Raw genomic sequence first — 23,756 nt, 5'->3', positions numbered from 1 at the left:
CATGGCTCACGTCTTCATCCACACAGACCCAGGGGATCCATCACCTGCTGTGACCCTAAACGTGGCTCTGCCACGTTCCAGGGGTAGCTCTCCCTCTCGGGGATCTTCTAGCTTCCTAACATACAGGGCCTCCAATGCTTTTGTGTCCTGCTTCTGCATTTTTCTCACCTCATATGGCATCAGCTTCGGCCCATATCTTTCCATCTTTGTGCCCTCAGCCCCTCTACAATCTTGACCTCCTGAGCTTCCCTTCTGGCCCTCTCAGACTGGGCCAGTGGGACTGGGGGATGGGACTTCCCTGGCAAGGGAAGAAGGTGCTCCCACATATATTGTATTATTCCAGGCTCATCGCCAAACAACCACTTTGGTAAAGGTGTGGACCTTGTGTGGACAATTGCGCCAAGGGAACTTTACGGACCTCCGGCACAATCTTGGAACTCTCTGCACGTGTGCTTGCCTGTTCCGCCATGTTGCTCCTCTGACCGTCTTCCGGCAAATCGGGAGGATTTGGCAGCGCTGCTCCTTTTATGCAGGGCTTCGGGAAAATGACCGCCAGCCGGAAGTGCGTCAACGGTGCAGCGCTGACTTCCACTCCCCCATCAACAAGGGGCGGATCTTCACAGTTCCACTTTGGCATGGAGATAGCAACATGGTTTCCATGCCCAGGGACAGGACGCTGACCGGCGTGGGACATTTTAGCGCGCTTCCCCGACACATCTTTAACCCTTGCAGATAAAGGCAATTCTTGGCAACGTAACATACCTTCAGACCTAATCTTGCACATGGTTGACACAGTACTTTTCTTTACCTCCCCCTCTTTTTCACAAGCACCACGAGTAAACCACTTTTCATTTGCAAAGTCCCATACACTTTCTGGCGCAGACTTAAATCACATTGGCATGCGGTTTTTGCAGACAATATTGGACACAGTTCAGACTAGGGGAAGACTTGTGGCATAAGGTGCACACCTGTATCCTGTTCGTGATGCCAAAAGTTGTGGTGGCGGGGTGTATGGTGCAGGGCAGATGGCATTAACCCCTTGTATTCGTGACGCAAGGGCGTGGTTTAGCCTATAACCACCCGAAAGTATACCTCTGGATCCTGGGCTAGGCACGGGGGCAATAAAGACTCCGAAGTCAAGTTAGGGACAGCAGTAGCTTTACTGAGGTTAGAGAGTTGGTAAAGTCTATACAGTTCAGCCAGGGCCCAGGATGGTGACCAGTGACACAGAGACCTTAAGGGCTTGCTGGGACTTATAGTAGGACTGGACAATTGAATGCCGACCACACTGGCTTGACAGATGACAGGGACTGACTTGACTTGACTCAAAAAGCTGTGACTTTAGCTTGCTTGACTTGATAGTGGCTGCAGGACTTGACTTTGAGGCCTCCAACCCTCTGGACACACACACTAGGCACAACTGCACATAGCAGAAGATCAGAGCTCAAAGAAAGAGAAGCTCGTTCCACCCAGGGCTTATATGGGTAGACTAGCAGGGTAGACTAGGTCACTCTTGGGATCACCTGGTCACTGGTACCTTCTGGGTAACAATCACATGACATATCACATGGCTTAACTCTTAAAGCAACATTATATTTTATGACACTTTACATGGTAAAACATATTTACAATGGGGAAACAAGTGCAGGGGGCCTGAGGACACTGAAGGAGGCTGCCTGACAGGACAGCAGGTGCACGGGGTAACACCTTCTGTACTGGGCCACCACATACTTGTAAGGCCCCTGCTCCATTTCTCTTTTTTATATTAAAATACTAAATCCATTCCAATCCAGGATGGCAGGAAAGTGTGGCATGGAGCTGGAGGTCCAGATGCTGTAGTGGTAATCTGGCCCTGGCTATAGCTATGATGAGTAAAACAAGTGTATGTATAAAAAACTAACATGATTTCTATTCAACCCTTTTTGGTGAATAGCATAGACAAATACCATAAGTGGTAGTCACATACAGTGTCCTGAAAAATTAAAAGGAAGGGATTAAGTTCTTATCTTCTTTTCGTCTCTTGTTCTATGACTTGTCTACTAACTAGGAAAGCAATACTCCTGCTGTCCATGTGATACCACTGCTCATGTCAGATACTGCGCAGCCCTGCCTGCTGCTGCACAGACTGCACTCCCCATACTGCTGAGCATAGAAGCTTTCAGCAGGTCAGGCAAAACCAACCAGCTGCGGGTCCGCCGCTGAAGGACAGCTGTATGCTGGCTTTACAGGTGCTTGCTCGGAGCGGCAATCCACCGCTACGAGCAGACACACTGTGATGTGCGAGTCGCCACGCGCATGCGCAGTATACTCCCACATCGCAACTGCTCTCAGCCTAGCTCAGGGAGCAGGGGGAGCAGCTGCGATGTGTGAGAGTACACCGCGCAAGCACGGCAACTCGCACATCGCTGCAGTGTGTTTGCTCGTAGCGGCGTATTGCCGCTCCGAGCAGGCACATCTAAAGGCATCCTGAACGGAACCTTCAGCAGCGGATCTGCAGAGTAAAATATGCTGTGGATCCGCTCGTTTGTACCCTTAAAGGGCTATCAACCCGGGCCAGACATTTAAACAGATTTGTAAATTACTTCCATAGAAAAATCTTAATCCTTCCAGTACTTTATCAGCTGCTGTACACTCCACAGGAAGATCTTTTCTTTTTTAATTTATTTTCTGTCTGACCACAGTGCTCTCTGTTGACACCTCTGTCTGTCCCAGGAACTGTCAAGAGCAGAAGCAAATCCCCATAGCAAACCTATCCTGCTCTTGACAGTTCCTGAGACAGACAGAGGTGTCAGCAGAGATCACTGTGGTCAGACTGGAAATTAATTTAAAAAGAAAAGAACTGTGGAGCATACAGCAGCTGATAAGTACTGGAAGGATTACAATTTTTTTTTTAATAGAAATAATTTACAAATCTGTTTAACGTTCTGGCACCAGTTGATTTAAAAAATAGTTTTTCACCGGAGTACCCCTTTACGGTCCCGACATCAAATCCTAGTTGGACCTACTGTACATAACATCTCCCATCTTCCATATGGTCATTGCACACATGGGTACTAAGTCCCAATTTGTTAATAAATGCAGGAGGGATATATACTGTAAAAGGATTATGAAGGATTAGGTTTGCATTGTCCTAGAAACTCAGTCTTGTATACTTAAACAGGGAAAAGCTGCAATACCAGATATGGACAAGAGTGGCGCTGTTTCTGTGCTAAAATAAGAAAGAAAAAAGCAGGATACAATTTTTAACTTGGACAGCTACTTTAAGGGGTTGTCTGGGCATAATTATACTTACCAGTCTCACTGCCCTGCCACTGCTGGTTTCCACCTGATTTCTGCTGCCATACCTGCTCAGCATAGACAGCATAGAGCTCTCTATTCCTAGGGAATATTTGCTGTCTACATGACACGTCAGTAAAAGTTTTTAAAAAGACAATGTTGGCACACACTGGGCGGTTAGGAAACCAGAAGCAACGGAGAAGCGGAAGAGATAAGTATACTTAGCAGCATATTTAAATATCAGCAATCACCAGACAACCCCTTTAACCCCTTAATGACACAGGATGTAAATGAACATTCTGGTGTCCTGGTACTTAATGCACCAGGACGTACATTTACATGATGTGAGCACCGGAGTCGTGCTTGCATCATGCACAGCAGATCTCGCCGATGTCCACCATTAACCCCTCAGATGCCATGATCAATACAGATGACGGCATCTGCAGCAAAGCTGGCATTTAAATGGATGATCGGATTGCCCGTGGCACATCTGCACAGGGATTGCCGCTGGAACCCCCGTGATCAGACATCTTATTCCCTATCCTTTGGATAGGGGATAAGATGTCTAAGGCAGAGTACCCCTTTAAGGGGTTAAAGAGGTACTCCAAAAGATTATTATTATTATTTTTTTTTTTTTTTCTTCAAAAAACCGAGTGCTAAAAAGTTAAACTGATTGGTAAATGACTAAATTACTTGAGCCTTCCAGTACTTATCAGCTGTTGTATGTCCTGGAGGAAGTCATGTAGTCTTTCCAGTCAGACACAATGCTCTTTGCTGCCAACTCTGTCCATGTCAGGAACTGTCCAGAGCAGAAGAGGTTTTGCTATGGGGGTTTGCTCCTGCTCTGGACAGTTCCTTACACAAACTCAGGTGGCAGCACAGAGCACCATGGCTGAATGGAAAGACTACATGACTTCCTCCGGTACATAGGGGGAGATTTATCAAAACTTGTGCAGAGGAAAAGCTGCCCATAGCAACCAATTAGATCGCTTCTTTCATTTTTACCAAGGCCTCTGCAAAATAAAGTGATCTGATTGGTTGCTATAGGCAACTGGGCAATTTTTCCTCTTCACAGTTTTTGATAAATCTCCCGCATAGTACTGGAAGGCTTGGGTGTTTTTTTGTTTGTACAAATCTGTATAACTTTCTGTCACCAGTTTAATTCTGCATGCTCCAGTTTCCTCTTTCATTTCAGCATCTGTGACGCATGCAGACGTCTGATAACTTAGCCTCTGTATATTGCACAATATTTATGGCATTAAAGCTGTAGTACGTGTCATGAGAAGTCAGGCTTATTTGTTTCCTGCAGTAAATTGTAATGCTGTGTGTGCTGTCCGAATACCTACGTGACATTCACTCAACTGCACTAATGGGAACCAAATTTATTTCCCCAAAACTGGTATCTGTAGGTGAAACCCCGGCCGAGGGGTGTAACACTGGGTGTGGCTTCCTGCGTATACTGAGGCGCTCACTCACAGCTGGGAAACATGAAGTAGTAACTGCAGTCCAGGTTTCAGTATGTTCATATAGACGGGGTTCACACAAGTAAAACCACACAATACAAATGTAACGGGTACATCAAGGTTGCTTTTCACAGTTTGGAAACCAGTTGGTGTATAAGCTTTGAAAAACAAGTTAGAAATTGCATGTGTTTCCAGAATAGGGCAAAATAAAGTATAGAATGTTTAAAATGGGCTCTACATTGTAAAATCTAAACATCTGTATACATTTTCTAGGTATTTTGTAGATTAAGTCAAAATCAAGTTTGTTTTAGGCAGTGTGTACAATGGCTAAACCTTTACGGGGTGTTCAGGTCACTTTAGTGATCTACGCCATTGGTCTGAAGACTTTGGCCCTCCAGATGTTGCAAAACTCCAATTCCCATCATGCTCGGACAGCCGTCGGCTGTCCGGTTATGCTGGGAGTTGTAGTTCTATTTCATCAGGTTGGCCACAATTTGGACCTGGCTGATCTATCCCCAGTGGACAAGTAAGCATATTATAGGGCTGCATTAGCGCAACAGAGAGTTCTTTTTGGTCACTGTCGGGCAAGTATATGACTACAAATCGCGAAACATTTTGTATAGAAGAATATACGGTAATAAAAAAAAGATACCATATGGTATGCATTCTTTAAAAAAAATGGGGCCCTATGGGTAAAGTATCACTGTATGCCTATGCAGTGAGATACATAGTAGGTGTACATTGGTGCTGTATACAGGGGGCTCTTCCAGGGGTTAAAGGGGTACTCCACCCCTAGACATCTTATCCTCTATCCAAATGATAGGGGATACGATGTCTGATCGCGGGGGTCCCGCCGCTGTGGACCCCTGAGATCTCGGCTGCGGTACCCCAAACATCTGAGGCACGGAGCGAAATTCACTCCGTGCCAGATGATTGGCATTGCAGGGCGGAGGCTCATGATGTCATGGTCACGCCCCGCTCGTGTCGTCACAACCCTCCCATAGACTTGCATTGAGGGGGCGTGACTTGCATTGAGGTACAGCAGGGAGATCGTGGGGGTCCCCAGCAGCAAGACCCCAGCGATCAGACATCTTATCCCCTATCCTTTGAATATGGGATAAGATGTCTAGGGGTGGAGTACCCCTTTAAGTCCTGAAAAAAGTGTGGGTACGCACCCAATATTTCTATTCGAGGGCTGCTCCTGCTAATGGGAATGGTGTTCCTGCTATGGAAAAAGTGCCCTGGGATTTTCCCAGCATACATTGTAAGCATACCATATATTATAGTTGCAAATCCTGGGTCTGATCCCCCAGACTGAAATCTTGATACAGTATCTCACGTAAGTGAGTACACCCCTCACATTTTTGTTATTGTTTTATTCTATCTTTTCAAGTGACAACACTGAAGAAATTACAATGTAAAGTAGAGAGTGCACAGCCTGTATACTGTGTTTTTTGTTGTGCCCCCTCAAAATAACTTAACACACAGTCATTAATATCTAAACCTTGGCTACAAAAATTAATTCATCCCTAAATGTCCAAATTGGGCCCCAAGTTTTAAAATTTTGTTTGGCTAGTGGAGGGGGCTATGGGAGTTGAAGCCCCAGTCTGGTCCCTATAGTCTGGTCCCTAATGCTCACCAATGGGATCCAGGACACTAGTCCCAGATCACTAGTCAAGAGTGCTACTTCCCTCCTTGTATTCTTGTATTATTGGTAATATTGGTCTCAGTATACAGGATTTGATCAGTAACAGTATGAAGGTAATATGTATGGTGATAATATTCCTCCTTGTATGCTGGTATTATTGTCAATATTGGTCTCTATATATACTGGATTTGATCAATAACTGTATGATGGTAATATGTATGATGATAGAATTTCTTCTTGTATTCTGGTATTATTTTTAATGTGGGCCTCAGTATACAGGATTTGGTCAGTTACAATATGATGGTAATACGTATGGTGATATTTGCTCCTTATTTATGTTATTTGGAAACTGTATGAGGTACTATCTTGTGCAGAAACTTTGCACATATTATACTTTGTTAACAAATGTATAATCTTACTTCTTTTTACTTAGAAAGTAAGAACTATTTAACTACCTATGAGATCTCAGCATGTACAGGTTTCCTGTGTTATTGTGTGATAGGATTGTGGTTGCAGCAATTGCACTTTTGTTACATGCTGAGATGTGAGGCTGAGGGTGATGTGTGTGAAGAGTGTGATTGCTTGTAGAAGTAAGTATTGGGTGTGGTTAGGGCATGGCTGGGGTGTGTTTAGGGCATGGTTACAGGCTTGGCTCTAGCCTCCCGATCTTTTGGAGATCTGGCAAGGCCCTTGGTGTTCACCATTAATTCTCAGCACTGCCTTAGGCCTCTTGGGCATGGAGTTCACCGATCTTCACAGGTTGCCACTAGAGTCCATTTCAACTCCTCCATGATGCCATAACAGAGCTTGTGGATGAGACTTTGTGCTCCCCGACATTCCATTGGAGGATGCTCCATAGATGATCAATAGGGTTTAGGTCTTGAGACCTGCTTGGTCAGTCTATCACCTATATCCTTAGCTTCTTTAGCAAGGCAGGGGTTGCCTTGGAGCTGTGTTTTAGGTGCATGTGCTCAGCATCATATCCAGAGATTGTATTTGGGAAAGAGATGTATGAGTACTGCCAACATTGCTGCAGAGGTTAAAGGGTGGGGGGTAAGCTTGTCATTATCATGTAAGAATACTGCCCTGCGGCCCAGTCTCTGTAGGGAGGAGATTATGCTCTGTTTTAGTGTGTCACAGTACATGTTGGCATTCGTGGTTCGCTCAATGAATTATACCTCCCCAGTGCCAGCAGCACTTATGCAGCCCCAGACCATTACATTCAAACCACCATGCTTGACTGTAGGCAAGACACACTTGTCTTTGTACTCCTTACCTGGTTGCCGCTACACACGCTCGACATCATCTGAACAAAATAGGTTTATCTTGGTCTCATCAAACCACAGGACATTGTTCCAAGTTAGGAGAGGTTTCCTTCTGGGACGAAAGCCATGAACACCTATTTCATGCAGTGTGTGGCATATAGTCTGAACACTGACAAGCTTACCCCCCACCCCTTCAACCTCTGCAGCAATGTTGGCAGCACTCATGCATCTCTTTCTCAAATACAATCTCTGGATATGATGCTGAGCACATGCACTCAACTTCTTTGGTCGTCCATGGTGAGGCCTGTTCTGAGTGTAACTTGTCCTGTGAAACTGCTGTATGGTCTTGCTCACTATGCCACAACTAAGTTTCAGAGTCTTGAGAATCTTCTTATAGCCTAGGCCACTTTTATATAGTAGTTTTTTTTTTTCATGAGTTCTTTGCCATGAGGTGCCATGTTGAACTTCTAGTGATCAGTATGAAAGAGTGTGAGAATGATAACATAAAATTTAAGACACTGCTCCTCATTTACCTGAGACCGTGTAACACTAAGGAGTCAGATGACAAAGAGGAAAGAAAATGGCTAATTGGGAACAATTTTGACATTTCCACTTAGGGGTTTCTTTACTTTTATCTTTACTTTTAAGGTTTAGACATTAATGGCTTTGTGTTAAGTTATTTTGAGGGGACACAACATTAAATATTGCAATACAGGCTGTGCCCTGTTTTACATTCTAGCAATTTGTCATTTCTTCAGTGTTGTCACCTTAAAATATATAATAATATTTACAAAAATGTGAGGGGTGAACTCACTTATGTGAAATACTGTAGACCCCTATTAGTTTAGGTGTTTGGAATAACAGTAGGGTCAAGAGTTGAGAAGAGTTATAGGCATTGTATACAAGTCCTTCATTCCCCTTTTTTCACAAAGTGTCAATAACTCAACTACTCATTAGCTGTTTAATTTTATTATTGTATTTACAAACAAATATAGTTAATCCGTTCTTGCTATAGGACTTATGCATACGTCCCAGCACCCGACATGTTTCCTCTCTGGGACGTATGCATACATCCTGACGATCTCCTGCTCTGCTGCGCACAGCTCAGGAGACCACCAACTGGGTCCAGCTGTCAATCACAGCCGGGGTCCCACCGCATTAACCCCAAAGATGTCATGATCAATCCTGATCACAGCATCTATGGTGTTGACAGGGGGAGGGTGCGCCCCCTGTTCACCAACGGCAGCGCTGTGATAAGATTGCAGGTCGCCGTTGGTTGCTATGGCAGCAGGAGGTCAGATGATGACCTCCGGTCTGCCTGCTACGGAAGCCTGTGAGATCCAGCCACAGGCTGGATCGCACAGGCTGTAGTGTGTGCAACTCATCAGGTCATACTGTGCTGCAGTACAAATGTATTGCAGCATAGTATAACCTGTAAAAAGTGAAAAATAAAATAACAAAAGGTTCTTCATTAAAAGTATTAAAAGTGTAAAAAAAAATGAAATAAATGCCCCTTTCCCAATAAAAGCCCTGTATTATCATTAAAAAAAAAACACAAATCATATACATACTAGGTATTGCCATGTCTGTAATGACATGTACTATAAAGTTATAATGTAAATTATCCCACACGGTGAACTCTGTAAAAAAAAAAAAGTGCAAAATTCGCCAATTTTGGTACAGATAGCGGAATAAAAAAGATCAAAATGTAGCATGTATTGCAAACATTGCCCTTACAAAAAATAAGTCCCACAAAAAATAAGCCCTTACGTAATGGCGTCAGATGAAAAATAAAAAAAATTACGGCTGTCGGAAAATGATAACACAAAAAAAGGGAAAAAAACATTTTGCTCAGAAACGGTAAAATTACATAAAAAGCTATATAAAATGGTTATCGCCAAATTAATTCACATCTCCTCTGCCCATTGACTTTAATGTTTTTTCCGCTGTCCTGTTTATACTGCAGAAATTCTGCTAGCGGAATTCCAACACTGAATTCCGCTCCGCTTAAAGAAAGAACATGTTCATTCATTCTTCAAGCGGAATCCACTAGCAGAAAGCAACAGAAGTCAATGGTAAAAAAAAATTCCCTCCAACATCGTTTCCGAGCGGAATTTGCGTGGAATTTGTGCGGAATTCACACGGAAAATGGTTGGAAAAACCCTTCACTTCTTTCTCCCCCATTTCCGCGTGCAATTCCACGCAAATTTCGCACCCAAAAAAAAAATTTCTGCCCGTAAATTTTTCGGCGTAAATTATTCTTGATTTACTCCGTGTGAACGCACCCTTACAGTATAGTGGGGCATACAATTCCAACATTGTAGTGTGTCTCCAATAAAGTTGGTGGCCAATACATCTGTATGCGATCGTACCCTAGTGCCCTCTGTCCACTGCCTCCTGCTGCAGTGTGGGATGAATGCATTGTCTCTCTCCATCACATTTATGTTTGTGACATTTAACACTAGATGCCATTGGTTTATTTTTACATTGTTGGCACTAAGGTCAGAGCCATAACTTGGAGATACAGTGCCCCAGTGCAAAATCTGTAACTATGTGTAAAAGTAGTGGTCTCCTTGTATAAGAAAGAGAAATCTAAGGGGCCCCTCAGGCTCCTGGGCCCGGGTACAACATCACCTTCTGCACCACCTATAGTCATGCCCTGGCCAGGGTAGCTAGCTCCCATGCATTTGTAGCATTGTGATGGAGGCAGCTCAGGAATCCTTCACCGCCCATCTCCCCCTTCTCACCATCCTTATCATGCCAATGGGTGGTCATTACAGTTGAGTGACCCATACTTACCAGCCTTGTTCTTGGTCTGTCGATCTTCTCCTGTAGCCCCGCCTCTAATGATGATGGTGGGGCTAAAGAAGAAGACCGACAGATCATGAACAAGCTTGGTAAGTGGATGTTCTGTTGTATGCAGTATATGGCAAAGGCTGTACCCCACCCCCTCTCAAAGGGTAAATCAGCACTCAGTAGCGCTAATTAACCCTTTCATTGCTGGACTGGCAGATAGCCCTCAGCCCAGCGAGAAACAACTTGTCAATCAGACATGTCAAATGTTGTTGTTTGGAACGGGTCTTACTCCTGAGACCCACTGCAATTCTGAATGAAAGGCCGGGGAAGCAGGTCTCAGGACTGAGACTAGATGCAGTCCAGGTAAAATGTTTTAAGTTGCACTGCACTGTGCAGCTCAGCGTAACCATTTAATTGCTGGTTCAAGGCTAAAAGTTTACCACAACCTGACAGCTTTTCAAAAGTTTGGCAAGCTGAACTTTAAAAAATCTTGCTGATCTCTAGGGGTCCTGGTGGTGTGGGGGGCCCAATGAATGTCCCCTTGGAGTAAATCCTGTATAAACCCACCATAAGTGACTTTATCTAAACATTTACACTGCAAATCTCCAGATTCACCAGGTGATTGATAATTTTCCCTTAAAATGCAAATTGTATTTCGTTGTTATAAAAGGCATCAGTGTCATTCAAAACTGTCGTTGGGCCTAGCTTTACATGCTAACAGAATGGCAGCTTCTTGATGCCTCAGGAAGATACATTAATGTTACAAACTGGCACTTAGCCAGTTACTTTAAAGGTTTCAGAAGAAGCCAGAAGCCATTATAAATAACTGCTCCACATAAAGCTTCTCCATTAACGATCAGGCTGTATTAAAATTGGCAAGAAGCTTTTTCTTAAATGATTCATATTCCCTTTCTGAATATTTCTTGGCTTTCAGCAAGGTAAAATACAGTGACCAGAAGCTGAGATTATGGAGTGGATAAAATAATTGGTAGATGGGAAAGTCTTTGTCAGTTCAGAACAGCTGCCACATATTTTGGGAAGCATTTGACTGTTTCAGGTCAGTGTTACTCATCACACTCCTGTTCGGGTCTCAGCTCCTCCTTAGGTCATTTGTGTCTTGTGTGCTTTGGATATCTTGACTCTTTACGCATTTGGCCTATTATTTGGAACACTTCATTGGTCACTGTCTTTAGCCATTTTGTAGTGGCTATTGTTACTGGTAATAACGTGTTGCTTTTTCATTACTCTCCTGGTCCTAGATAGAGTGATGTTTATTGGCTGCGACTATGATAGTGTGGCTGTCAGTCAGACATATTCTAATGTTTCCATCTTACCTTGTGCATTTGGAAACTGCAAGGGCCTTGATCCATGTATCCACCTGAAACAGAGTTCATGCCTGATGTCTTAGATACTATACTTCAGTTAAGCATGCACTTGTATCAGATTTTTTATTGTCGGGACTGAGTTAAAGGGGTACTCTCCCCGTAGACATCTTATCCCCTATCCAAAGGATAGGGGATAAGATGTCTGATCACAGGGGTTCCACTGCTCCGGACCCCCGTGATATCCCTGCTGTACCTGGCGGTCGTTTACAGTGTCGGGTGCAGTGCCGGAGGCTTGTGACATCACGGCCGCGCCCCCTCAATGCAAGTCTATAGGAGGGGGCATGACGGTCGTCAAGCCCCCTCCCATAGACTTGCATTAAGGGGGGCGCGGCACTGACGTCACGAGTGGGGCGGGACCATGATGTCATGAGCCTCTGCCCCGCATCACCAGTCATCCGGCACGGAGCAAAGTTTGCTCCATACACCGATGTCTGGGGTGCCGCAGACAAGATCGTGTGGATCCCTAGCAGTGGGACCCCCGTGATCAGACATCTTATTCCCTATTCTTTGGATAGGGGAAAAGATGTCTAGGGATGTAGTAGTAGCCCTTTAAGGGATTTCGGATAGGTGTAAAATATTTGCATCTATACGTCTACGGTGAGAACACTAATACTCTTCATTTGGGGTTCTACTGAACAAGCTCAAGGTTTCTTACATGTGCCAAGCAGGTCCCTATAACAAGCGCATGTTTTGTTGATGAATTGCAGTCTGGGCAGTGTGGCCCTTCAGTTTCATCTGCTACACATTCACCTTGTACACAATATCTGATCTGCCAATAAACAAGGGTTTTGTTGGCTTATCGCTGGGCCATGCTATGTTTGTCTGAACCTGATCTTGTCTTCTATGTGTAATTCACTTGGTAGTGCAGATGCTTTACATATCTTTTGTATGTGTCCAGCTTCTGTATTTGGCTCACAAATCCCTCCATTCTGCTGTTCACTGAATTTTGACATTAACTACTCAGAAAGGAGTGTGTCCAAGGCAAGCACTGAGCCCACCCTCAGGATTATGTTCTGGATTGTATGGGGACCCCTAGTGGTCTTTTTTAAAAGCCAAGTTTTCTATGAAAAGGAGATAAATTTTTTTTAGTATAGTATATTTGAAAAGCAAATGTTTTTCCAAGATGTAAAACAAATAATAGGATTTTGAATCTGACAGTGCCCATTTAAAAATATTGATCTCTAAACATTGTCAGAAATCCATACCTATAGCAGGATAATCACAATGCAAGTACTGTAAACAGGTTAGCGCCTTAAGATCCAGCAATTTTTCTTTTTTCATTGCCTTTTATTGTCTTCAAAAAGCAATCATTAAAAAAAAAATTGCATACATTTTTTTTCATAACAGTTATACTTTTAATGTCACACTTTTTTTTTTTTTTTTTTTTACCATTTTATAATCCATCGAGCAAGCAAATAAAAATAAATAATAATTGTGGAGTGAAATGGGAAAAACACTATTCTCTGATTATGGGATCTTTTAGTTTTAACCCCTTAAGGACGCAGCCCTTTTTCACCTTAAGGACTGAGCCCTTTTTCGCAATTCTGACCACCGTCACTTTACGCATTAATAACTCTAAAACGCTTTTACCGAATATTCTGATTCTGAGAGTGTTTTTTGTGACATATTCTACTTTATTTTGATGGTAAATTTTCGTTGTTACTTGCATCCTTTTTTGGTGAAAAATCCCCAAATTTCATGAAAATTTTGAAAATTTTGCATTTTTCTAACTTTGAAGCTCTCTGCTTGTAAGGAAAATGGATATTCCACATAAATTTTATTTTTATTCACAAATACAATATGTCCACTTTATGTTGGCATCATTAAATGGACATACTTTTACTTTTTGAAAAAATTAGAGGGCTTCAAAGTAGAGCAGCAATTTTCAAAAATGTCATGAAAATTGCAAAATCTGAAGGGACAGATGTTACAGAACTACAACTCCCAGAATGCCTGGGCAGTCTAGGCATGCTGAGAGTTGTAGTTTGGCAACATCTGGAGGGCTACCAGTTGGGCACCACTGTAACAGTGGTCTCCAAACTGTGACCCTCCAGATATTGCAAAACTACAACTCCCAGCATGCCCAGACAGCCTTTGGGGGGGGGTCACGGAATGCCTGCTGAATGATTCCAGCAGGCATCACGGTCCGGTCCCCAACCGGCTAGTGGCAGGGACCAGAATTCCCACGGGCGTATGCATTCGCCCTACGTCCTTAAGGACTCGGGATGCAGGGCGTATGCATACCCCCTATGTCGTGAAGAGGTTAACTGTTAGTATGATTATAGCAAATATCACTGTAAATGGTAATATAACTTTAGATCCCTTTTTTAATTATTTTATGTTATTGATTTTTTTTTGTGAAGTGACGGCTATTCTAGTCTTGGGTATTTTTTTACCATTTGAAATATGTATTTTAATAGTTTGGAGTTTTCCTAGTCATGGCTATGCAATTCTGTTTATTTTTTATAGTTTAGATTTATGTATTTGATAAAGGGTAAAAGGTAATTTAGAATTTTTTATTGCATTTTCCCGTGCACTGTTAGTCCTTCCTAAGGGACATTACTGCACATTACTGTATTGCATTGCATTTGCTCTTTACTGATCTCCTACTATACCCTTCCTACTATAAACCCTTTAAATCGTCGATGTCAAAGCTGACAGCGGCGCTTAAAGGGTGACTCTCATTAAAACTAATTGTTGCTATTGCACTCCTTATGGTAAATAAAAAATATTTCTAATATACTTTGTTTATAAAAAAAATAAGTTTTCTATGTTTTATTTGTGCTTAAAAAAGCTCAAGAGCACATTTTCCCCCATCTCATATACAGATTTTGGACCGAAGCCCAAACACAGGAAGTGCAGCCTGCAGTGCTGAGGGGTGTGTATCCAGCCTCATCCAATCATAGCTCCTCTCACACTTAATTGCCATATGCTGTTGGTTGGACACACCCCCTCAGCACTCCAGGCTGCACTTCCTGTGTTTGGGCTCCGGTCCAAAGTCTGTGTATGAGATGGTAGAAAATGTGCTCTTGAGCTTTTTTAAGCACACATAAAACATAGAAAACTTACATTTTTTTTAACAAAGTATATTAGAAATATTTTCTATTTACCATAAGGAGTGCAATAGCAAAAATTTGTTTTAATGAGAGTGACCATTTAAAGGGACCGTTAACCCCTTAAGGACCAAGGACGTACCGGTACATCCTGAGTCCTTTCCCTTTCTATAACGCGGAGCCACGACGTGGCCCCGCGTCATAGCGGGTCGGGCCCGGCCGGGACCCATGGCTAATAGCGCACGCCAGTGACCGGATATTAACCATTTAGACGCGGCATTCAAAGTTGAACGCCGCACCTAAAGTGAAAGTGAAACCATGCCGGTTTGCTCAGCGAGCTGTTCGGGATCGCCGCGGCGAAATCGCGGCATCCCGAACAGCTGTAGGACATGAGAAGGGTCTCCTACCTTGCCTCCTGTTGTTCAATCGCCGAATGACTGCTCAGTGCTTGAGATCCACGCATGAGTAGTCAAGCGGCAGAATCATCGATCACTGGTTTCCTATGAGAAACCACTGATCAATGTAAAAGATCAGTGTGTGCAGTGTTATAGGTCCCTATGGGAGCTATAACACTGCAAAAAAAAGTGAATAAAGATCATTTAACACCTCCCCTAATAAAAGTTTGAATCACCCCCCTTTTCCCATTTAAAAAAAAAAAAACTAAACTGTGTAAATAAAAATAAACATATGTGGAATCGCCACGTGCGGAAATGTCTGATTTATAAAAATCCAAAATAGTCCAAAATAGTGTATTTTTGGTCACTTTTTATATCATGAAAAAATTATAAAAAGTGATCAACAAGTCTGATCAATACAAGCAGGGTACCGCTAAAAACTTCAGATCGTGGCGCAAAAAATGAGCCCTCATACCGCCCCATACGCAGTAAAATAAAAAAGTTATAGGGGTCAGATGATGACAATTTTAAACGTATACATTTTCCTGCATGTAGTTATGATTTTTTACCGAAGTACGACAAAATCAAACCTATATAAGTAGGGTATCATTTTAATCATATGGACCTACAGAATAAAGAGAGTGTGTCATTTTTGCCGAAAAATTTACTGCATAGAAACAGAAGCCCCCAAAATTTACAAAATGGATTTTTAGGTGCAAAATTGAAAGGGTTATGATTTTTTAAAGGTAAGGAGGAAAAAACGAAAGTGCAAAAACGGAAAACCCCCTGGTTCTTAAGGGGTTAAACAGTCCCTGGTGGATCGCCACTGTGGAGGTAGTCGGAGGGCTTACCTCTCCTTCTGTCCCAGTCCCAGCTCGGTGATTGATAGAGTTTGGCTGGAAAGGCTTTATCAATCAAGTGCAGAACACACAGATCAATGTAGTTCTATGTAACTACATTGATCTGTATGAGGAATCTAATGATTCCTCCTAAAAGTCCCCTAAAGGGACTAATAAAGTGTAAAAAAAAAAATGTTAAATAAAAGTTTAAAAAACACCCATTAAATCCTTCCATATTAAAAGTTTAAATCCCCCCCCCCTTTTCCCAAATGACATATAAAAAATATGTAAATATAATAAAAATAAACATATTTGGTATCACCACTTACGTAATTGTCCGAACTATTAAAATAAAACATTATTTTTCCCTTATGGTGAACAGCGTAAACGTAAAAAAAAAAACACCAGAATTGCGTTTTTTATCACACCATACCCCAGTCAAAAGCGATCAAAAAGTCTGATAAGTACCACAATGGTACCGATAAAAATTGTGCCGTGACAGGTCACGGCACAAAAGATTTGCCCTCATAGAGTCTTATGTGGATGTTTAGATGAAAAAGAGTTATGGCTATTAAAGTGTGAGGAGGAAAGAAGAGGAGTGAAGCTACAAAAATTCCTTAAAGGGGTACTACGGTGGAATACATTTTTTTTCAAATAAACTGGTGCCAGAAAGTTAAACAGATATGTAAATTACTTCTATATAAAAATATTACTCCTTCCAGTACTTATCAGCTGGTGTATACTACAGAGGAAGTTGAGTTATTCTTTTCTGTCTGGCCACAGTGCTCTCTGCTGACACCTCTGTCCATTTCAGGAACTGTTCAGAGCAGGAGAGGTTTGCTATGGGGATTTGCTCCTACTCTGGACAGTTCCAGACACGGACAGAGGTGTATGCAGAGGGCACTGTGGTCAGAAATAAAAGAACAACTCAACTTCCTCTGGAACATAGAGCAGCTGATAAGTACTGGAAGTATTAAGATTTTTTAATTGAAGTAATTTACAAATCTGTATAACTTCCGGGAGCCAGTTGATATGAACATTTTTTTCCACCGGAGTACCCCTTTAAGGGGTTAAAGGATTCAATCTTAAAAAACATGGTATCTTTCTTTCAGAATCAGTGCCACTCATTCCCATGGGCTCTGCCCCTGAAGTTTAGGTAAATAAAATTGGCCTATACATAGTACAAATTACATTGAGAATTCTTTTCTAATTTTTTCCATAACTCGGTGTAAGTGTACCTGTGTGCCCGGGTCGATGTTGATTTTCATGGTGTTTTTGAAATGCCAGAGATATTTCAGGGTTAGAATGGAAACTTCAGTGTAGAGATGTAACACTTGTCTGTTTACACTACCGAAACTTTAGAGAAATGTACAAAACAAGATTGGTATTTCATGTGGACACATTATTGCTCAAAGAGATAAGAAAATGACATGATAACATTTCAAGGCAAAACAGGATACATTGTGACATTCATCACTGGAATGAAAGGACATAATCACATGCTTGTAAGACCAGATTGTAAAACAGGTCCAAGTAACTTCACACCACGTTTTGTCAACAAATTGAGATATTTTTCAAAGCAAAAAAAAGACACGACAAAAGTTTTAATCGAGCGGGGTCCCTGACTGATCATTAGCAAGTAGAAGCGAGCAGCTGGGTGCTTCACTTCCTGGGTCGCTGCACTTTCAGTCCAGTTTATCTTGATGAGATATATATAAAAAAAGAGATGCGCTCCTAGTGGAGAATCATAAGGTGGGTTGACGTGTGGGCGTGTCTTTTGCACCTTACCGTGTAGCGTTGTGCTGAGGGCACAACACCTTGATGAGCTTGTAGACTCGCTGGGGTTTGTAGTTGAAAATATGGGCGGCAGCCGGTAGTAGTCCATAAAACAACTGGCCGCCGACCGCTATCCCACGTGACCAGAGGAAAAACTACCGCTCGACTACTGGACTACTACCGGCTGGAATCGATACTTGGGGAATAGGCGCCAAGGGCTAAGCAAGTCCTATCTTTTCGGTTCTCCTCATACTACAGTTTATCTTGATGGTCGCCATAACATTTTTAGAACCCATCTTTTGCAGCTGGACTGGAAGTGAATGTTCAGCTGATATGGAATACATTTGTACAATAGAAGGCTATGGGTGATTGACAGTATATGTACACTTCTGTATAAAACAGGATCCAATATGTAACCACTGGGTGGCCACACTTAGACACCCCATAGCATATGCGTCTACCGACAGAATATTGTGAATATTGTTTTTTTCTAAGCTAGTCCTCTCATGACGTACATTTTGGCATATAGTGAACCATTAGGAAAGGCAGGGGGAGCGGACTATGTAAATAAAATGAAGAGCAGTTAGAACTACAAATGAGTTTCTTTCCAGGCCACCCTAGTATACAACACCTTGCCTTTTATCTTTTAAGGTTTCTTCTGTTTCTTTTTATAGTGCTGCAATATATTTCAAAGTACCAGCGAAAGTACCACTCCAGGGATGGGATGAACATTGCTCAGGTCTTTCAACTTGTTGACCAAATTGAATTTTTATTGACATCTATTGCTGGCACATCTTATGTTTATCCGGATGCAGACTCCCAAATAAATGTATTTTTTATGGTCTCTGCTCCAGGGTTAGACACTATTAGAGATGATGGAGCCGGGCTCTGTAGGATTAGCTCTTGGGCAGTAATGCTGTTCAGATTTTTAGGTTGCCACTGGTTTTGTTAGGCTGGGTTCACACTACGTGTGAACTACGGTTCCCGTATACGGCTGGGAGGAGGGGTGGGCGGGGCTTAATCGCGGCACCCGCACTCAGCCGTATTCGGCAACCGTAGTTAATGTATGTCTATGAGCCGACCGGAGTGAACCGCAGCCTCCGGTCGGCTGCTTTTTCGGCCGTATGCGGTTTCCCGACCGCAGGCAAAAACGTGGTTGACCACGTTTTTGCCTGCGGTCGGGAAACCGCATACGGGCAAAAAAGCAGCCGACCGGAGGCTGCGGTTCACTCCGGTCGGCTCATAGACATACATTAACTACGGTTCCCGAATACAGCTGAGTGCGGGCGCCGCGACTAAGCCCCGCCCCCTCCTCCTCCCAGCCGTATACGGGAACCGTAGTTCAAATCGTAGTGTGAACCCAGCCTTATTCTGATATTATTCTTACTGTTTTTCTTATGTATCTCTTCATAAAAAGATATATTATGCACTTTGTTCAAACGAATATGCTCCGCCAAGGGCAAGATAATATATAGGTGAAGAAACTAGGTAATTTTTTTTTCTAGTTTTTATATATAATAGTTTATTCAGTATTTATTTAAAGAGAATCTGACAGCTGTTCAACTGCACTAAACGCAATAGACTCATTTATAGTGCAGATGAAGAGCTTTAAATGGGAGGGTCACGCTTATTGGTGGCATGGGTGCAGAGTTCTGTACTCTGTATATTGGAGGCGAGCTTTTAGCTACACACTACCCACCCCCCAGTTCAAGTCATGGACGGGCTGGGAAGTTAAAGGGGTATTCCAGGCAAAACCTTTTTTTTATATATATCAACTGGCTCCGGAAAGTTAAACAGTTTTGTAAATTACTTCTATTAAAAAATCTTAATCCTTCCAATAGTTATTAGCTTCTGAAGTTTTCTAACTGCTCAATGATGATGTCACGTCCCGGGAGCTGTGCATGATGGGAGAATATCTCCATAGGAACTGCACAGCTCCCGGGACGTGAGTCATCAGAGAGCAGTTAGACAGAAAACAACAACTCAACTTCAGAAGCTAATTACTATTGGAAGGATTAAGATTTTTTTATAGAAGTAATTTACAAATCTGTTTAACTTTCAGGAGCCAGTTGATTTATAAAAAAAAGTTTTGGCCTGGAATACCCCTTTAAAGGGGTACTCCACCCCTAGACATCTTATCCCCTATATAAGGATAGGGGATAAGATATCTGATTGCGGGGGTCCAGCCAATGGGGACCCTCGCAATATAGGATGCAGCACCCACCTGTTTCTGCTTCCGGCAGCGCTGGAGGTTCTGGCTCCCGACCACGGTAACGGAAGAGCGTGACGTCACAACTCCGCCCCTGTGTGACGTCACGTCCCGCCCCCTCAATGCAAGTCTTTGCATTGAGGGGGCGTGACGTCACACGGGGGGCCGAATCCTTTGGATAGGGGATAAGATATCTAGGGGTGGAGTACCCCTTTAATATTGATGAGGCAGGGGAACTCGTTGAGTCACCTCCCGCCTCCAATGCGTCCTGGAGGGCAATATGAATAAAAGCTTGAAAGGACAGAACTCTGCACTCACGCTACCAATAAGAGTAAGTGACCCTTCAATTATAAGCTCTTTACCTTCACTATAACCCAGTATATTGGGTTTAGTGCGGATGAACAGCTGTCAGGTTCTTTTTAAGGAAAAACAGTGTATTTGCTTTCCAGGTGGTGAAAGCCTGAATGGCAGCTTTTGTTGTATGTTAAATACAGTATGAACTGTCAATCACTCTCTAACAGGATCTGGGGCAACCACATTGGAGATGTACATACTTCCTTTTAGTATTATCTGTATATAGCAGAGTACAGCAGCGTTTGGGAGATATATGGCAACTTTAACGACTATGAATTAACGGAGAGTGAATATTATGGATCATTGCAGTCTTGAAAAAGTGATGGAGTACAACCCCCTCCCCCAGAGACTAGGGAATGAGAGGGGAGATGCATATGGAGCCTCATCTGTATGCGTAGGTTACTCCTGCCTTTTGTAGGCTTCCAGCAGTACAGCAGAGTGGTTACTAACTTGCTTCCCTTCTAATGATAATAAAATGGTTCTGATCAGTGAACAGTGTGAAAAGAAGGAAAGTGTGCTGCAAATGCTACATCATTCATTCTTTTCAATAGGAGTGCCATTATGGAGATCGTCAGATCCCCCCCATGATCAGTCACTTATTCTCTATCCTGTGTAAATTTTCATTGGTCAACCACTGGCTTAGTGGCAGCAGCACATTGGCTCAGTGGTTAGCATGGTTTCTTTACAGTCCTAGGTTCAAATCCCACCAAGCACAATATATGTAAAGAGTTTGTATGTTCTCCCCATGTTCACGTGGGTTTCTTCCAGATGCTCCAGTTTCCTCCCACAATTCAAAACATACTGGGTGGGATTTATCAAAGTCTATTTCTTGTATCAATATAGACCAACCTACAGAGTGTTAGGCTGGTCTATTCTGCACCTAATTTATCAAAAGTCGGACAGCTCTTAATAAATTCTGTGCACAGTCTATGGGATCTATGGTTAAGACTGTATTTAAACCTGCTTCAGTATGGTCGGCCATTTCAGCGTACTTTCGGCCAATGCGACTTTTCGCCGAACAGTTGCTATTGATAAATTCAGCACCAATGCATTTTTCCGTCTAAAATAGACAAAAATGCATCATGCTCTAAAAATCCTCTAAAGCAAAAGTCGCGAAAAAGGCGCACGTATTTAGACTGCGACTTTCTGTGCGACAATTTTAGATGGGAAAAAGTCTAAATCCTTTGATAAATCTCCCCCACTGACCGTGACTTTGGATCGTGAGCCTCAGTGGGGACAGGGATCAGTTTGAGTGTACAATGCTGCAAAATCTCTGTGCACTATATAAATAACAAATAAATAATTATTATTCATTGAAAGAGATCTCTCTAATTTATTCTAATTTATTTGAAAAATAAATATTTATTTGAAAAAAAAAAATGTCATTTAGTAGTTTATCCATCTATAACTGGTATTCTTCCAGTACGTATCAGCTGCTGGATGCTGCAGAGGAAGTTGAGTTGTTCTTTTCTGTCTGACCACAGTGCTCTCTGCTGACACCTCTGTTCGTGTCAAGAACTGTCCAGGGTAGAAGCACACCTCCATAGCAAACCTCTCTTGCTCTGGACAGTTCCTGACACAGACAGAGGCATCAGCAGCAAGCACTGTGGTCAGACTGAAAAGAACTTCACAACTTCCTCTGTAGTATACAACTGCTGATAAGTAGTGGAAGAATTAAGATTTTTTTAATAGAAGTAATTTACAAATCTGTTTAACTTTCTAGCACCAGTTGATTTGAAAAACAAAACAAAAACAATTACACTGGAGTACCCCTTTAAAGAAGTACTCCAGTGTGTTTTTTTTTTTAATTAACCTTATGTGCCCGGGCTGCCAAGCGAAACAAAAGAAAATTTAACTCACCTTCCTACGTTCCCCCGTTGCTCTGATATCGATGTCCCGTTCTCCGCTCCCCGACTTCTTCCGCTTCCTGTAAGTCGAAGAGTCATGTGATGCTCAGCATATCACCGACCGAAGGGAGACACTGCTGCGGCCGGTGATACACTGAGCGTCACGTGACTCTTCGACCCACAGGAAGCAAAAGAAGTCAGGGACCGGAGAACGGGACATCGATATCAGCGCAACGGGGGAACATAGGAAGGTGAGTTAAAATTTGTTTTGTTTCGCTTGGCAGCCCGGGCACCAGAGTACTCCTTTAAAGTACATGGAGATGCAGGAAAAAATGGATATCAACTGGACAACAGGTAGTCACGTGTCAATCAGACCTGCTGTACGACATTCATTGAGTGCATGTGTATACAGTAAATATGTATACAAATATACGTCTGACAGTAGTGCGAAAACAAAGCAGAAACCCCATGCCTTAAGTCTCCTCCTCAATAGTAAAAAGTTCAGCAAATTAGAAAAGCTGCACAGGGTCAGTCAGCAGGCAGAATCACCGCACAGGAAACTGAGAAGCCACTTTCCCACAAAGCTTGAAACACAAGATCTCAGGCCAGCAGCAGCGCCAGTAGCAGCCGTGTAACTGAGTTTTAGCATCTACAGGAGCTGTCCTCCTCATCCTGCCCACTTCTCCCCTTCTCCTCCTTTGGCTGTGCTCAGCTCCAGTGCACAAGTCGTTGCTAGAGACGCTCGTTCGGGCAGGAACCTGCACAGATGTTCAGAAGAAAGCGCAGCGTTTCGTTCGGGGGTTACGGCTGGTGGGTTTACAATCGTTCATTTATTTATGCACATGTAGCCCGTGTAGATGTAACTAATATCACTTTATTTACTTCTGTGTGCTGTGATGTATTGTTTGATTACTCAATGTATAGTCTAGTTGGTCTCCAAACTGCGGACCTCCAGCTGTTGCAAAACGACAACTCCCAGCATGCCCGGACAGCCAACGGCTGTCCGGGCATGCTGGGAGTTGTCGTTTTGCAACAGCTGGAGGTCTGCAGTTTAGGTATAGTCAATGTAGCATTATCATAACATAATAATAAAACAGATGTTTGTTAGATCTATTATATATATCTATATTAGACATAGTCCCCAAGGAGAGCAGCACACCAAATATTAGATGTAGGGGTGCAGGCTGATAAAGGGGTACTCCGGTGAAAACCTTTTTTCTTTTAAATCAACTGGTGGAAGAAAGTTAAACATATTTGTAAATTACTTCTATTAAAAAATCGTAATCCTTCCTGTACTTATTAGCTGCTGAATACTACAGAGGAAATTCTTTTCTTTTTGAAATGCTCTCTGATGACATCACAAGCACAGTTCTCTCTGCTGACATTATTATAATAATAATAATAACACTTTATTTATTGTTGTCCTTAGTGGGATTTGAACCCAAGTCCC

At 42.7% G+C, this 23,756-nt stretch overlaps 1 protein-coding gene across 2 annotated transcripts in view; it reads left to right on the top strand.

The window, feature by feature from the left end:
* The window catches only part of RAP1GAP2 (RAP1 GTPase activating protein 2), an 882,491-nt gene that overhangs the window by 159,199 nt on the left and 699,536 nt on the right, over nt 1-23,756 (top strand). Inside the window, exon 1 of one of the 2 annotated variants that reach the window (XM_056558442.1) lies at nt 22,871-23,116. The exons of the other annotated variant lie outside the window; for it this stretch is intronic. Within the exon in view, the coding sequence (XP_056414417.1) occupies nt 23,073-23,116 (44 nt within the window). The 5' untranslated portion in view covers nt 22,871-23,072. Of the gene's footprint in view, nt 1-22,870; nt 23,117-23,756 lie in introns of those variants that run through there. 2 annotated transcript variants of the gene reach the window in all.

Source organism: Hyla sarda, chromosome 2, assembly GCF_029499605.1.
Source record: "Hyla sarda isolate aHylSar1 chromosome 2, aHylSar1.hap1, whole genome shotgun sequence".
Lineage (NCBI taxonomy): Eukaryota > Metazoa > Chordata > Amphibia > Anura > Hylidae > Hyla > Hyla sarda.
The sequence above is the reverse complement of the archived record's forward strand: the minus strand, read 5'-3'. Positions and strand labels throughout refer to the sequence as shown.